This window comes from Nelumbo nucifera, chromosome 1 (assembly GCF_055504915.1).
Source record: "Nelumbo nucifera cultivar China Antique chromosome 1, China Antique-T2T, whole genome shotgun sequence".
NCBI classification, from domain to species: Eukaryota; Viridiplantae; Streptophyta; class Magnoliopsida; order Proteales; family Nelumbonaceae; genus Nelumbo; species Nelumbo nucifera.
The window spans coordinates 217,402,438-217,420,680 of NC_142649.1; the positions used below are offsets into that span (position 1 = coordinate 217,402,438).

At 39.4% G+C, this 18,243-nt stretch overlaps 1 protein-coding gene across 8 annotated transcripts in view; it reads left to right on the top strand.

Annotated features, from left to right (window-relative positions):
- Positions 1–18,243, top strand: part of LOC104585793 (DUF3754 family protein, putative (DUF3754)) — a 109,857-nt gene that overhangs the window by 13,497 nt on the left and 78,117 nt on the right. For all 8 annotated transcript variants that reach the window (XR_016081127.1, XR_016081128.1, XM_010242793.3 and 5 more), the window contains exon 4: positions 8,049–8,184. Coding sequence is in view for 6 of the 8 variants with exons in the window: in XM_010242793.3 (XP_010241095.1) it covers positions 8,049–8,184 (136 nt within the window). In the remaining 2 variants the exon portion in view is untranslated. The remainder of the gene's footprint in view (positions 1–8,048; positions 8,185–18,243) is intronic.

An 18,243-nucleotide genomic window follows, 5' to 3' on the forward strand; every position in this document is an offset into this window, starting at 1 on the left:
TTTGATGGAAGCGGTGAAGGAAAGTATTTAGGGATGAGGAAGGTAGAGTCGCTGCCTTTTTTTTTTTTCAGGTTCAATTGGTGGGAATACATCTTTGTGAAAAGGGAAATTAGAAGCCTGATACAAGACATGGAGGTCATCATACAATTGGTGAAAAGAGATGCTAACTCTTTTGCTAGACATGGGGTGGGAAGTGTTAGCGTAGGGGTATTTCTGTCTTTATACCTTGATTGATGTTGCTGATCTGTAATGTTGTGTTGAAACTTGTGCTCTTAACTTAAGTAAGGACACATAGGTCTTTTCAGTTATGTTTTAATAATAATATAAATACTTACTGGCCGACTGGGAGAAGTCAAGTTCAGTTCGAACCAGAATTCTCTCTTTCTCTCTTTCTCTCTTTCTTTATCACTTTTTCTTCTTCTACATAACTGAACTCAGTCTGGCCGAACTCTAAGGCAGACCTGAATTATAACATGGTATCAGAGCTAGGTTAAATCTGCCTAGATTTCTGCTTGCCTAGGGTTCATTCTCTGCGCACCCTATCTAGGGTTTTCTTCTTTTTTTTCTGTGTTCGATTGGAGATAAGGGAAAGGGCTGAAAAGGAGTGATCGCCCTCTTCCCTTGGGGGTCTCTATGCCTCCAGTCAGGTCGTATGTGGTCGGTTGCTGTGATTTCTGAGATCGCCCTCTCCTAGTAGAGGAGGAATAGAGGGCCGAACTGTGTGTGGCTGTTGTGTGTGAAGCGGCTGTTGTGTGTGGACTGCTCTCCTGCTCGCATGGGTGTTACTTCAGCGATAAGGTAAGGGATTTCAGTGCATGATATCTGTTATGGATTAAATAGGAGGTGTGTTTCAGACCATTTGCTAGGGTTTCGGCCAGTAAGAGCTAGGGTTTATGCTGGTTTCTTTGTGCATTTTGAAGGAAGAGATATGATCATATAGTGGTGAGATTTCAGGTAGTTGTAGGAGTAAAGAACACACATTCCAGCAACAATTAGTGCTGCAATCAGTGTGACAAGTGTGACCTAGTGGTGTGTAGTGTGCGGATCTCAGAGATAATAGAATTCAGCAAGTGTGCAGAATTGGTGATAACATAATGGGAGACAATAAGGATTATAAACCTAGTGTGATGGTGCCTACAGACTACCTGAATGTTCAGATGACCTCCATTAAGTTAAATGGAGAGAATTATGTGCCTTGGGCTAAATCCGTTGAAGTCTTTCTGAAGGCAATGAAGAAGGTAAAACACATCAGAGAGGAGAAACCCTCCTCTGATTCTCACGAGTATGAAGACTGGGAGCAAGAGGATGCTCAGATCATCACATGGTTGTGGAACAGTACGGAACCCAGGATTAGTGTGAACTTCATGTTCCTTGATACTGCCAAAGATTTGTGGGACCATGCGAAGAAATTGTATTCGGGGCAGGACAATACAACCAGAGTTTATCAGCTTTATCAAGAGTACTTTAATCTGCAACAGGGCAATCAGAGTCTTGAGGAGTACTATGCCAACATGAGGAACATACGTAATGAGTTGAATGTCTATCATCCTCTCACTTCTGATGTCAAGGTTCAGCAACAACAGAGAGTGCAGCTTGATGTGACTAGCATTTTGGTGGGACTAAAGTCTGAATATGAACCAGTACGGGCTCAGATATTAGGGGGATCAGCTCTTCCGTCCCTAGAAGAGGTATTTGCTCGACTTCGGAGGATTTCTATCGGATCCACTAAGAACTCTAATATCTCAGATAGATCTGCCTTTGCTGCATCGAGAGGCCGTGGTGGTAGAAGTGGAGCTCGGGGAGCTCAGTCTGGCCGTGGTGTTGGTAGTGGTTCTGCATATGGCCGAAGTGGCAATGGTGGGTCTACTTATAATCGTGGTGGTGGTCGTACTGAGAGCAGAGATTCAGGGGGAGCCCGTGGTAGAGGACGTAGCTCAGGCCCGAGGAAGTGCACTCATTGTGGTATGGATGGACATACCATCAACTATTGTTATGATTTACATGGTCCTCCCTCAACCTGGGCCAATCATGCCGCGACCGGTGACTCAAGTTCCAGCTTTAGACAGGAGAATCATTCATCTGACCAGTTGCCTCCTACATCCACAGATGGTCCCATGAAGGAGATGGTGAGTGTTCCCCGTGATGAATATGAGAGGTTTATCCAATCACAGCAAAACACGGCAAGTTTTGCTCACTCAGGTATGGCTTGTCTGGCATCTGAACCCAATCCCTGGATCATTGACTCTGGAGCCTCCGATCACATGACTGGAACTCCAGGTGTGTTTTCCTCCTTATCTCATTGCTCAACATCACAATTTGTTACCCTTGCTAATGGTTCCACATCCTCAATTTGTGGTGTTGGTAATGTTGACCTAGATCCTGTATCCCTCTCATCAGTTCTGTATGTTCCTAAATTGCCTTTTAATCTTATGTCTGTTAGTAAGCTGACCAAATCACTTAACTGCTCCATTACCTTTTATCCTTCTATGTGTGTCTTTCAGGATCTCAAGACGGGGATGAAGATTGGTGGAGGGCATGAAGCAGGTGGACTGTATTATCTTGACGGTGGTGGTGGTAGAACTTCAACAGCTCTCCAGTCATCTCTTTCTCCTCTCCAGTGGCATTGCCGATTTGGTCATTCGTCGCTCAAAGTCTTGAAGTCCTTAGTTCCGTCCTTGAGTCAGCTTTCTGTTTTGGATTGTGAGTCGTGTCAGTTTGGGAAACACCATCGTGTTCCCTTTAGTTCTAGGGTTGATAACCGTGTGTCGAGTCCTTTTTCTTTAGTTCATTCAGATGTTTGGGGTCCTTATAAAGTAATGTCATATAATGGATACAGATATTTTGTCATTTTTGTGGATGATTTTTCAAGGATGACGTGGCTCTATTTAATGAAAGAAAGAAGTGAATTGTTTACCATTTTTCAAAAATTTTATGCTGAAATTCGTAACCAATTTGGTACCCACATCAAAGTTTTTCGTTCTGATAATGGCCACGAATATTTATCCTCATCATTTCAGGAATACCTGGACCAACACGGCATTATACATCAGACCTCGTGTACCTACACCCCACAACAAAACGGGGTGGATGAGAGAAAGAATCGCCATCTCCTTGAAACAGCAAGATCCCTAATGCATCACATGCATGTTCCCAAACCTTTTTGGAGTGATGCAGTGCTTACCTCTTGTTTTCTGATTAATCGGATGCCCACGTTCATCCTTGATGGTTAGTCTCCGTTTTAGGTCTTGTTTCCCACTTTGTCTCCGTTTCCTCTTATGCCGAGAGTTTTTGGGTGTGTCTGTTTTGTCCATAATCTGGGTCATGGGAACGACAAGTTTGATGCCCATTCTCTCAAGTGCATCTTCCTTGGCTATTCTCGGACCCAGAAAGGGTATAGGTGTTACCATCCTGGTTCTCGACGGTCTTTTGTGTGTGCTGATGTCAGTTTCTTTGAGTCTACTCTGTTCTTTTTGGGGTCTGGTGATGCTTCTTCCTCCTCATTACCTCCTCCTCTTCCACTTCCCGTTGTCGATCCTCCTCCCTTTGTCCCAGTCGTGACCAAATCCTTGCCTCCGGTGCCACCACCTGTTGAATGCCCACCTATTCGTCATGTGTATACACATCGCCCACGTGCACCAGCTACTACTCCTCTGGCTACATCTCCGTCGACGGATCCAGCACCAGACCCCCACTTAGCATCTGAGATTGATCAACCCATTGCTTTGCGGAAAGGTAAACGTACTTGCACCCTTCATCCCATTTCTAATTATGTTTCTCTTACTCACCTTTCTGCTTCCCATCGCCCGTTTGTTACCTTGTTATCATCAGTTATTGTTCCTAAAGATGTCCAGGAAGCCCTTGCCTCTCTAGGGTGGTGCCGTGCCATGGAAGAAGAACTCTCAGCCCTTCATCATAATCATACTTGGGACCTCACTGCTCTTCCTCCTGGGAAGCAAGCTGTTGGTTGTAAGTGGGTTTATACGATTAAATATCTGCCTGATGGTAGTGTTGAATATCTGAAAGCACGATTAGTTGCAAAAGGGTACTCCCAAACCTATGGGATTGACTACACAGAGACCTTCTCACCGGTTGCTAAGATAGGGTCAGTTCGTGTTGTGATCTCTCTTGCAGCCATGTATGAGTGGCCACTATATCAGCTTGATATCAAGAATGCCTTTTTGCATGGTGACTTACTCGAGGAGGACTACATGGAGCAACCTCCAGGGTTTGTTGCTCAGGGGGAGGATGGTAAGGTGTGCAGACTAAGGAAGTCTATATATGGGCTTAAACAGTCTCCTCGAGCATGGTTTGGTAGGTTCAGTGAGGTGGTAAAGAAGTTTGGCATGAAATAGTGCAAAGTTGACCATTTTGTATTTAGTCATGACTCTCCGGGAGGAAAAATACTGTTGGTGGTGTATGTAGATGATATTGTTATTACTGGGAATGATAACATTGGTATTGACAGGCTGAAGACTTATCTACAAGATCACTTTCAGACAAAGCATCTGGGTAAACTGAAATACTTCTTGGGGATAGAGGTAGCGAGATCCAAGTATGGGATTAACCTGTGCCAGAGGAAGTATGTGCTTGATTTGCTGGAAGAAATAGGCTTGTTGGGTGCCAAACCAGCTGAAACACCCATGGACACAAATACCAAGCTAAGCAGTGATATGGGTGAAGTGTTTGAAGACCCTGGCAGATACCGACGACTTGTGGGCAAACTGAATTACCTAACCATTACCAGACCAGACATCTCATTTGCAGCTAGTGTGGTAAGCCAGTTCATGCAAAAACCTCTGATCGCTCATTGGAATGCGGTTCTGAGAATTGTGAAGTATCTAAAAGGGGCCCTGGGTCGCGGTTTGATATACAAGAGTGGGGGAAAACTTGAAATAGAAGGGTATTCTGATGCTGATTGGGTCGGTTCTATGTCTGATAGGCGGTCTACTACAGGCTATTGCACGTTTCTGGGAGGTAACTTGGTGACATGGAAAAGTAAGAAGCAGACGGTTGTGGCAAGAAGTAGTGCAGAAGCAGAATATAGGGCTATGGCGCATACCGCTTGTGAATTAGTGTGGCTAAGGAACCTTCGACCGGAAGTAGGGTACAACATTAACACTCCAATGAAGCTCTATTGTGATAATCAGGCTGCAGTTCATATCTCCTCTAATTCAGTGTTTCATGAAAGAACCAAGCACATTGAGGTTGACTGTCACTTTGTGAGGGAGAAGGTGCTGAATGGAGAACTAGACACTACACATGTTAATACAGGAAATCAGTGGGCTGACTTATTTACAAAAGGCTTGTGTCGGGGAAGAGTGGACTATATATGCAACAAGCTGGGAGTATTAGTATAGGGGTATTTCTGTCTTTATACCTTGATTGATGTTGCTGATCTGTAATGTTGTGTTGAAACATGTGCTCTTAACTTAAGTAAGGGCACATAGGTCTTTTCAGTTATGTTTTAATAATAATATAAATACTTACTGGCCGACTGGGAGAAGTCAAGTTGACTCTTTCAGTTCGAACCAGAATTCTCTCTTTCTCTCTTTCTCTCTTTCTTTATCACTTTTTCTTCTTCTACATAACTGAACTCAGTCATGCCGAACTCTAAGGCAGACCTGAATTATAACAGGAAGAAATCAGTTTTTGGAGCAATATTTTAAAATTTTTCTGTTTTGGGAGAGTTAAGATAGTTTCTCTCTCCTTTTTCTTTTTCTTATAATCTTTTGTTTCTATCCATTTAATGAAATGCCTCTGTTATTGATAAAAAAATAATGACAATTTATAGTTCAGAACTACATTATCTTTATTGATTAAATTGAGTAATTAAATCTGTAGATTATCATAATGTATTAGTATATAGTTCAAAACTTGTCATTATGATTTAAATTTTGTAAGTATTACCTTTTACATTTCTTATTATGCACATTTAAAATTTTAAATATGACTCAATGGCCAACTGAGACCATGGTCTTTGTAACCATGAGTACTTGGGTTCAAATCTTCACATAGTAGAAATCTATTGAAACAAAAATCTGTAAAAGAAAGAAGAAAAGAAGTGTTTTTTTTGTGAGAGAAGAGAAGAAGAAGAGAAGAGGTTGAGCAAGAAAGAGAGCAATCAGATCTGGTCGCTCGCTCTCATTTGTATTTATACTTTAAGTAAAAATAGATACAATGACTGATATGCCCTTATAGGGCGGCTGATACAAAAAACTCAAAAACACTTCTCCAAAGGACCCCAACAAGTAGGCTGTGGTCCCCACTCCCTAACTAAACAAATAATAAACAAAATCAACTAATAAAATGTAAAAGATCCTCTAATACCCTCCTCAAGTTGGGAGTAAATGTCATACATTTCTAACTTGCGTAGGTTATGTTCCAAGCTTATTTCTTGCAACTGCTTTGGTGAAGACATCAACCAACTGTAATTCAGAAGAGATGCTTTGTACTGTCATGTTGAACTGGATTGTGAGCAATATTGATTGCAATTTGGTTGTCACAGTATAATATCATCGGCTCCTCTACATCTATCCCAATCTCATGCAGCAAGGAAACTCAAAATAATTCTGAAACACCATGGGCTATAGATTTATATTCGGCTTCGACACTTGACCTTGCCATCACTGACTGTTTTTTACTCTTCCATGAAACTAGATTTCCCCCCACAAAGGTATATACTCCTGATGTGGATCTCCTGTCATCTAAACAACCTGCCCATCTGCATCTGTATAGGATTCCAGTTTCAAATTCCCATAATCTGTGAATAAATTTCCTCTGCCAGGATGTTTATTTAGGTATGCAAGGATTTGATCAATAGCTTCCCAGTGCTGAACCCGAGGAACATGCATATATTGACCAACAACACTCACAACATAAGAAATGTCTAGGCGTGTCATGCACAAATATAGCAGTCGGCCTACCATCCACTGATATCTCCCCACATCCTTAACTAACTCACCATCCAAAGCATTAATTCAGTGGTTCAGATCAATAGGAGTATTACCTAGTTTAACTCCTACTTCCCAATTTCTTGTAGTAGGTCTAATACATACTTACTTTGAGAGATGAATATCCTATGCTTGGATCTTGCAACCTCAATCCTCAAAAAATGTCTTGATGACTTGCAACCTCAATTCACCTAGATCCTTAATCTCAAATTCTTGCTGCAGTGATTTCTTGGACAGCTTGGAAGAAAGGAATCAGAGTATCTTTCTTGATAAGGAAAGAAGTAGAGCTGCTCTAATTGTCGCCATTACAATTAGGGTCAAGTCCAATGTTGGTTGTGTGTTGCTGACTCCGCTCCTCTCAAGGTTGGCTTAAGTCCAAGTTGGTCCCCACCTTCACATGGTTTTATTAATCTGAATTTTGATGGGAGTAGTGAAGGAAATCCCGGTCCTTCTGGCATAGGGGGAGTTGTTAGAAATGAGGAAGCAAGAATTATAGCCATTTACTCGGGTCCGATTGGTGTGGGAGATTTTCTGAGGGCTGAAATAATGGCTGTGTTGGAAGGTCTCCGAAGGGCTAAAGAGCTGCACATTCATAAGCTTCTAATTGAGGGGGAATCGAAGTTAGTTATTGAGTGGTTGCAAAAGGAAGAGGAGGCTGGGTGGTGGAACTATATTGATGAGAAAACGAGCAAGTGGCTTTCGCAAGGAATGTAAATTAATGTACAAGGGTGAAAAGGAATGCTAACTCCTTTGCTGATACTTTAGCAAAACAGGGGGTCAGAAGGGATCATTTGTTTTGGGCTGTTTTGTAATCCTGTAATCATGTTTCCTGGATGAGGGAGAGTTAAGAATGCTTATCTCTCCCTCTATCCTCTTTGTACATCTTTCTTTAATTTTAATGAATCAGTTTCTGTTATTCATAAAAAAATGAACAATTAACAAGATTGGTGTCTCTTCGTGAATGGAAGGACACCAAGATGGATAGGGTGGAAGAACAGGGGATCCTATCAATAAGAGATGCTAATTATTAATTTCTTGGTTTTGATTTCAATGTGCACTTATAATAATTATGAGTTATTATTTACTGTTTTAATTCAGGCGGGGATATACTACTGAGAAGCAGAAGGGTTTACTGCTTGTTGAAAAACTTGATTACTTGCAATCGAAACTTCTGCAAGGGATATTCTTCAGTCTATCTAAACCACTTGGAAAAGTTGGCATGTGGATAAATGAGGTTAGTGGCTAGTTTGTGGAACATGTGATGTCTCTTCTTGCGTAAATCAATTTATGTGGCATTGAAGTTTGCTAATGTACACATTGAACCAAAAAAAAGTTTGCTAATTTACATTGACATTTTGCTCATCATGCTGCAGTGAGCGTAGATCTTTTATTCTTATTAGAATTTGTTCCATTTGTTACATATAATTCCTGTTAGGCACTTGGTGATCTGTAGACGAGTATACCTAATACATTTAAATATTTATACCCATATATACTTGATTGTGAAAAGGTAGAAGTAGACATGCTGACAGATTACTCCTTTCACATTGCAAGTTAGAATCTTTCTATAATCTTCTACCAAGGATGGATGCTATTGAGCGATCATACATTTGGCCTGAGTAATGCACGTGTGTCTTAATTCTTAAATGTGTGTGAGGTAAAAATGTTTTTTATCTGATCAATTGGAATGGAAGATGAAATACATCTGGCTGGAAGACATTGTAATGCTGATCAGAAGGTTTTTTTTTTTTTTTTTTAAACCCCAAACATCCATGGTAGAGGGGTGTCCACCGTAAAATTTTATTAAAATCTCATGAAAGAAATCCTAGGAGGGGGGACATAAAAACCTTACCCCAGTAAAAAAATCTATACAAGGTCCCTAAGTGGCTCATAGATACAGTCCACCAAACATCTGTTGAACAGAAGATTTCAGCATTAAGAAACTAGAAGAAAATAACAAACTAATAGAAGAATAGTAAAAAAGATAATGGGCGGGATTCTAGATTTTGTTTCGCAAAATATCATTCTGATTGTAAAATCTTGTGGAATCTTTTACCTTTTGCTCTGTATTGGGCTGTTTGGACGGAGAGGAGCAGTAGGGTTTTTGAAGCCAATGACTCTTAATCTAATCAGATTATAGGTAAAATAGAATGGAATCTTTGGAGATGGGTGGGTGTTAATGATTTCTGGAGGCATTAAGGACTGTATCTTTATAAATCATTGGGGTAGCATTGTATATGGGGGTTGCTAATTTTTTTGCAGATATTATGTACAGGTTATAACTTAAAGATACTTTTTTTTGTAAGCATCTCATCTGTGAATATCACCCTCTTTTTATATTGATTCAAATATATTTTGATTTGCCTATTAAAAAATCATACTGATTGAAATAAATCTGAAGTAAATGCATATTGTTTTTGGTATTATCAGAATGTATAATTTTAATGGATACACCAAAATGATTTTTAATTTCAGAAGAGAACAGATGAGACAGAAAATTACACTGATGTTTTTTTATTAATTATATTCATTTCATTCTTGAAATATTGTGTACAAAGATCATAAAATACTTGAACTCAATGTAAGAGTTTACTAGTCGGAACCTGTGTGATGAATGGGCTTTATTAAGAAAATTGAGAATGGAGCTTCATGACATTTTCAATTAAGTAGTGGCCATCTAAATCCAATTCAAGCATTATTTTTTGATTATGTCTAATTTATAAAATCACAATCCAAGTTGCACTTAGTGAGAGGGGCCAATTTCTTATGCTCAAGACAAATTTGTATTATCTTTTTGTATCTTAATCCTATTTTTTATTAATTTTAAAATTTATTGGTTTGTTATTATATTCATATTATTTGTTAGGTAAAATTAAAAAAAAAAGATCTCTTATAACAATTCTACAAACCACCTTTAAGTTTTGATCCTAACAAAAACCTCCCCTATATTTTTGAAAAAATGTGCAAATACCTCCTTTGCGTTAGCTTTTTAATAACAAAGACATTGAAGTTACCAAAATAAACAAATAGTATTTGTTTGGGCCTAGGACAAGGACATACTTGCCCGTGTTAAATATAAAACTATGATTTTTTTACAAATTAAATTTTTTATTTAATTTTAATTTATTATAAAGAATATATAAAAATTTATTCATATATTAGTATAAAATTTATTATCTAAATATTATATAATAATATTTACCATATATGTATATAACTTCTAGGTGGAGCTTAGGGGTTTCTTAGCTTGGGCCTTGCTGGGTATGGTTGTCAATGGACTCTAAAATCGCAATACTTGATTCAACATTGAATCTGATTATCCTGGATTTAGATGTTAGGACTTGCATTCATATACATTTATTATACATATACTTCAAATATATGTATACATTTAGATATTATATGTTGTTATATAAAGTTTATAATTGATAAATTTAATATTTTGTATTCATATGCATTTATTATGAAAGAATGGTAGGATCCATCTAATGGACGCCAAAAGGTTGCGGAATGGGTGGGCGAATTTCAAAAATTTTCCTACCTTCTCCCAACTAGGAATCATATTCCCTAAATTTAGAATACTATATTCAAGGATCTTACTTGAACCATAATCGAACCAGATCTGAACCAAAAAGCAAAAGGGAGGAATATACCTAATCCAGAGAAGCAGTATCTCCCAAAGTTGGTGTTTACGCCCAAAGAAGAGACCAAGATCCGCTCCTGCTGAAGATGACAGAGCTGTGGATGGAACGGAACCAGCAGGGTGCGTCCTACACACTGGATCCTTCGCAAGAATCCTCTGGAAACTCTGAACACTGAATCTTTCTCAGTCTTTTTCGCAAGACTAATGTCAAGAACTGATTTCTTGACTCCCTATTGCTGCAAAGATCAAATCTTGCAAGAGGGAATGGCGGCGGCTGGAGGAGAACTTCTGGGACGAAGATGGCTGAATTGCTTCTCCTCTCTGGAGTATGTATGAGATCTAATCTCTGTTTGCAGGATGATTTCTTTCACCACAAACCCTTGGTTCAAAATCTGATATATTTCTCTTGGGTTTCTCCTCCTTTCTTCTTGATTAAGAAACCTCCTAATTAGGAGTTATCCCAATCCAAATCTGTATTTGGATAGGGGATTATCTTAATCCTATCTGCAGATTAAGTTAGCTTACTGCTGATCTTATCAGGAGGTTACCAGATTCAAATCTAATTTGAATTTGGTCTCCTGGAGTGGATAAGGTTAAAGGCCCAATCCTTTTACTAACATTAATCTCAGATTCGCCCCATAGATGGGTGATCATATCAGCCCAGCTCGAAATGGGCTTTTGGCCCATTAAGTGTTCAGTGTTTAACTAGTTTCCAATCTGCTGCCCAGTTGGGCTTCTTTGTATGGCGTGGGACCCAAGCATTGATCTACACACCAGCCACATGGGTTCGGCCCAACCTTTATTACAAGGCCCATCTGAATTCACTGAAAAACTCAGTGAACCTCTGAGCTCATCACATGGACCCTATGGGCCCAACACTTACATTAAGTGGTCCCTGGGCCAAGTCATCTTATAAAAACCCAGGGACTGTGGGCAGGTGCAAGATTAGCCCATCAGGTATTATCCTAAATGGTCTTACACTTAACCTCTCAGCCCTTAATGATCAAGCACTGCCCGACAAGAGAGGACCTCTCCCTCGGCTGCAAGGAACAGTGCCGCACTCTCTACTCACATGGATCCTGGGAATTAAAACCATTTGCAAACATTTCGAAACCGTACATAAATATATTAATTTTGCAAAACAAAATTCCAACGATTGAAATCAACTGCCGGCAGTTTGGTTTCCATCAGAGAGAGTGCATTCTCGATCATTACCCTTTGTCTGACAAAGGGGCTGGTCCTGTCACTATGATCACCCACTCAGATGAATTCTTAGACTGTCCCAACATACCCAGGTTTTGATCCCCATCTAAGGATCTCACTGATTGGCATATCAAAGACAGCCCAATCCGACACCTAGTGAAGTGTCATAATCGAGTCTAGGGGTCAGGTGTAACTTTCCAGTTTTGCCCATCTATCTCCAAGGTCCAGGGCAATACTGGAAATCTGGTCCAGTTCAAGGATTCGAGTAATCCCATACTTTATGTGCCTTGGGTCTTACCCTGGTGGCCGAGGCAGGCCATCCCAACATTTGGTGGCACACTAGTATCAGCCTTGGCAGGATAAATCTCCCAAGACTTATCCAATGGCTGTGAACATTTAAAACTAACACGAGTCTCTATAAGTGTCCAGTTTTAGGGTCTTACACAGAATTGTACCAAACAACATGAATCAAACATGCACTTTATTTATTTCCACTAAATAACAAAAGTACATCAAATCGGATTGAAGCTAAGGGCAGACAAAACTGTCTAACATATTATACATATTGTACAAACATAATTAGTTTTTTTTTTTAATTTTTTAAAAATGTTTTGGGTCATTCTAAACACAATAAGAAGGTTACGGGTTAAATCCAAATCCAATTCAAAATCCAACATAATAATTGGATGTGGATGTGGATCTAGAGATTTCATAATTGAATATGGATGCAGCTGTATCCGATCTGAATTCAATCCGTTTACAATCCTATTGTCTACATTATGTGTGGTCTTGGTGCAGATCTGAGCTAGACGTAGCTCAAAAGAAAATAGTTGCTTGATCTTGGAACTTTGTAGGTCTAGCCAAGTTGGGCTAAGTTATAAATGATCATTCCTAAGTTGAAGGAGTCTTATGACATTTCTAATTGGGCCATTATTGGTTTCATTATTTTAATTAATTTTTATATGGAATTCAAATGGTTTTTTTGCTACTTTTAATATTTTCTTACTTTTTCTTATTGGTTTTAATTATCCTATTAATGTTAGTTATTTTTAAAAGAACTTAAATGTATTTTAATTTTTAATTTATGAACTACTAATTTTTATTAATTTCTTAATTTTTAATAGTTTCTAAAATTTAGTAATTTTTATTAATTTTAGTTATTTGGTTTCAAATTATATTTTTTTGACAATTAACTGATTAAATAGAATTTGAATGATGAAACAAATAAATGAAATTTGGATGAGAGTAAAATTCTCATCCAAATGTAATGTGGAACCCATGGATCCTTCATAAATTCCCCTACACCACTCGCTGGATAAATGAGATGTTTGGTCATGATAGTCATGTAGTTTAGTTTGCCAACTAGCCTTCTATACCTCCTAGGATCATTAAACGGTTTACCTTGATCAACACTCAACTTTGTACTAGAGTCAATTGAAGATTTGTCTAGTTTTGCTACCAATAGTTTTGTTTCCTTAAGTAAATCAAGGACATACTTCCTTTGACACAAATTGATGCTATGTCTTGATCTTGCCACTTCAATACTCAAGAAGTTCCTTTAATAAATCAAGGTTGCCACTTCAATAATCTTGTTTCCTTAAGTAAATCAAGGTCATTGATAGTCAACTTTGGGGTGAGAGGTACAAGTTCTTTTACCTTTCCACAAAGCAATTGGGAGATCTAAATGGGAAGCATTAAATGGATCTTGCAATGGGGGAAGACAAAGTTGGAGGATCCAGTCCCCTTCTCTGTGTATACACTCTTTCTATTGGTGATTTCTTAGATGGTGGGTGGTCCTTGAGGAAGCAATTGGAAGATGTCCTTCATCAGGAGGAGATAAGCTAGAGACAGAAGTCTAGGAACAAATGGATCAAGGAGGGTAACAGGGACACTAGGTTTTTTCACACAATGGCTATTAGAGGAAAGAGGAGGAATCTTATCTCAAGACTAGTGGTTGATGGGATCCCATTGACACATCAGAATAAGATAGGCACGACTTTTAAAGAACATTTTAGATTTATCGATAGAAGAATGTTGAAGGATAGAGTGTGGCTTGAAGGGCTTGGGTGGTCGAGGATCCTTGGCGAAATCAAAAACTGGTCGGTGAAGTTTTGAACTGGATGAGATTAGGGAGATAGTTTTCTCAATGGATAGATGCAAAGTGCCAGGGCCGGATGGGTTCACAGTGGCCTTTTACCAAGATTGCTAGGACATCCTTAAAGATGAACTATTGGGAGTGTTTGAGGAATTTTTTGAAAGGGGAGCAATTAATCTAGGCTTGAACTCGACATTCATTGCCTTGGTGCCAAAGAAAAGTGATGAAACTTATCCTCATGAGTTTAGGCCCATTAGCTTGGTGAACAGTCTATAAAAAATTATAGCTAAGGTTCTGTCTTTGAGGATTAGGGTTGCTCTCCCCTACATTATCTCTCCAAATCAAGGTGCCTTTGTTAGGGGTAGACAAACCATTGACCAAATCCTTATTGCGAATGAGTGTGTGGAGGACTTTAAAAGAGTTGGAAAGAAAGGATTCGTTTGCAAGTTGGACTTGGAAAAAGACTATGATTTGGTGGATTGGACCTTTCTATTGGAAGTCTTGAGGAGTTTTGGTTTTGGGGCAAGATGGTGTAAGTGGATAAAGGGGTATGTTAAGTCCTGTCACTACTCCTTACTGGTTAATGGAACCATGTTGGGTTTTTTCCCGGCTTTGAGAGGGATTAGGCAAAGAGGCCTCCTATCCCTCTTTCTATTCACTCTAATTGCTGAGGTTCTCGGTATGCTATGCTCATTGCTAGGTCAGATTCACAAGAACTGTTGAGGGGCTGGAAGGTAGGCCGTGGTCGTGTCCCAATTACTCACTTGCAATTTTTTGATGATACTTTTCTTTTTTGTGAAGGAAGAAATAAAAACTGGGTTCGTAATCTCAAGTTGACAATTCAACTCTTTGAGCTAATCTCCAACCTTTAGGTGAATTTTGAAAAGAGTTGTATTGTGGGAGTTAACATGGAAGAAGGGGAGAAGTACGAGTGTGCAAACATTTTGTTAAAAGACTTGCATCTTGGAAGAAAAGCTATCTATCCTTGGGAGGAAGGATCCTATTGATAAGAGCTACCTTGGCCAATTTGCCGGTGTACTTTATTTCTGTTTTTAAGATGGTAAGTGTGAGTAGAAAATTGGAAAAGCCGATGAGGGATTTCTTGTGGGAGCCAAGGGAGGAGAAAAAAGACCATAGAGTTAGCTGGGAAATGGTGAGTAGAAGCAAGAAGTTTGGTGGGTTAGGCCTTGGTAACCTACTTAAAAGGAATGAGTCTTTGTTGGGAAAGTGGCTTTGGAGACTACCAATGGAGAAGGATAAGCTTTGGGCTAAGATAGTTATTGGTATTCATGGGCTTGCAGTTGACGGTTGGGATGCTGGAATTTTGGCTGGGGCTACTAGAGCGTCTCCTTGGAAAGCCATTAGGGCTGTCCTTCCATCCTTCCTGCCCTATATCAGGTATGATCTTTGTTCTGGTAACCTCATAAAATTTTGGGAACATGTTTGGGTGGGTAATCTTTGTTTTGGGCTTGGCTTAGTAGATTTTGTTTTGACTAGTGTGACCACAATTAAGTTGGATGGAACCAATTGCCTAGCTTGGGAACAGTCTATACGGATTTATGTCTGTAGTAGAGGTAAATTAGGGTATCTCGCAGGAAGTAAAGTGAAACCCAAAGAGACAGACCTTGCATTTGAGAAATGGATGCAGGAGAACTATACAGTAATCGGATGGTTGGTCAACTCTGTGCAACCTCATATAAGTCAGCATTACCTTTGGATGTCTTTAGCCAAGGAGATCTGGGACAGTGTTATGGAGACCTATTCATAGAAGTTGAATGTGGCAAGAGCCTATAAACCGAAAAGTGATGTGAAGAATTTGAGATAGGGGGAGAAAAGTGTGGCAATTTACTACTCTATGCTAAAATCTCAATGGTAGGAAATTGATATTATGGAGACAGTTGTATGGGAGAGTGCAAAGGTTGCAGAGACCTTTAGGAAATTGGTTGAAAGAAACAGGGTGTTTGAGTTTCTTATGGGACTCAACCCTGAGTTTGACATTATTAGGTAGAATATTCTAGCCAAGGATGAGGTCACCTTGACCCAAGCATATGCTATGGTAAGTAGTGAAGAGAGTAGGCGGTAGGTTCAGTTACAAAGTCCACCTATAGAACACTTTGCACATTTTGGAATAAAGCCAAAGGGTCTGACTGAGAAGAAGGAGCTGATATGTGAATACTGCAAGAAACTGAGGCATACTAAAGACATTTGTTGGAAGCTTTATCCAGATCTTCTACCGGATAGGTTTAAGAATAACAATAGTTTTAAGAAGGTTGGTCAGACAGGAAAGCCTAAGATTGCGAATGTTGCCACAATGCCCGAAGGAGGGAATAAGGAAAATGAAGAAAAGTCAGCCATGGAACACTTGGCAACAATGAAGGCAAAGTTTGAAAAATATGGAAGGTTATTGAATCACTTTTGTAACCATTGTCTCTACATTCCACTCTTCAGGCAATATATCATCATCACTTTTGTAACCACTGGTGCATCGGACCATATGACCAGCTTGTCTAACCTTTTTTGTTCATATCATCTTCTTTCTGGTAAAGAGAAAATATCTCTGGCTGATGGGTCTCTTGCTCCCATCTCTAGAAAGGGGGATATTAAAACCTCTGACACCCTTGTTTTATCCTTTGTCCTTCATGTCCCTAAACTTAATACCAATCTTTTATCTATTAGCAACTTAAATAAATCCATGAACTGTAGCATAACCTCTTTTCCTACCCATTGTGTAATTTAGGACCTGAAATCTCAGAGGACGATTGGGAGTGTCCATGAGGCGAATGGAATATACTTGTTGGACACACCTGATAGGAGTCTTGGACAACCTCATGGAGTAGCCTTGGAGTCGGTTGTGTCAAAGTCTGTTGATAGAGTCATGTTATGTCATTTTTCGGTTTGGTTATTTATCTTTTTCTGCTTTGAGTAATTTGTTTCCCAATATGTTTAAGGGAGTGTCGTTATCAAGTCTTCATTGTGAGTCGTGTGAACTTGCAAAACATTGTAGATAATCTTATTTAGTAAGCAATAAAATATTTATTTCTCCTTTTCATATTGTGCACTATGATGTGTGGGGGCCATATCATTTGCATATTATGGGGGGTTACAAGTATTTATCCTTTTTATTGATGATTACTCTCATTACACTTGGATTTATCTCATGAAATCTAGCGATGAAGTATCGAATATTGTGCAAAAATTTCATGAACTTATCCAATTTAACACCCGGATCAAAATATTCCGTTCTGATAATGGTAAGGAATATTTTGAGAAGAACCTCTCATCCAACTTTGAAACTTTTGGGGTTATTCATCAGAGTTCTTGTTCCTACACTCCACAACAGAATGGAGTGGCAGAAAGGAAGAACTACCATGTGGTTGAGGTTGCTAGATCTGTCCTTTTTGCATCCCATGTTCCTATTAAATTTTGGGGAGATGTTGTCGTTACTGCTACCTTTTTAATTAACTGTATGCCTTCCTAGGTCCTAGGTTTCAAAACCCCCTTTAGCCTTCTCTTTTTCAGATGTGGATCTCTTCTCTCTTCCTCTCTGAGTTTTTGGGTGCACCTGCTATGTTCATATTCATAGCCATCAAAGGCACAAATTTGAACCTAAGGCACATAAGTGTATTTTTCTGGGATATGCCTCCACACAGAGGGGATATTGCTATTTTGATTCGGTCAGTGGCACCCACTTTGTCTCTTGGGATGTCACATTTGCTGAGTCTACTCCTTTCTTTAGTACTTCTCCTGAGGGGGAGCAATCTGAAGAGCTTTTTGCTACGTCTCCAGTAGTTCCTCTTCCTGTTCCTTTTGAGTCACCTGCTAAGTTATCATCTCCTCCCACTGTGTCTACCTCAAATGTTCATGCTCCTCCTCCTCCTCCACCACCTCATCCTCCTATAATTCCCTCACCTCCTGTTCTCCAAAGGTAGTACAGTAGTCGATCAAGAGTACAGTCAGTCTTGAATTCCAACAGATTTCAGATTGAGAAAAGTAGAAGAAAGGAGAAGAAGTAGTACACAAGGGTTTTGAAAGAAAGAACAAATCGAATGAATCTGCCGCCACCACTCTCTCAATATTTATAGTTTATGTTCACTAAATGTAGGAAAGGACAAAATTTCCCTTAATGCTTACATGGCAAATAAAACAAATAAATAACTGAGATAACAAGCTGTCTAAGAAAACTACCAACTAACACTGACAAACTAATCAAAGGTTACATGTGCTGTCATACGAACACAGTGGGGACCACAGCTGTGGGGCCCACATTAGTGTTCTCTACCCTCCCCCTCAAGTTGGGAATAGATATATGTCATTCCCAACTTGAATAGGTCTGCCTATAACTTCTTCCTTGG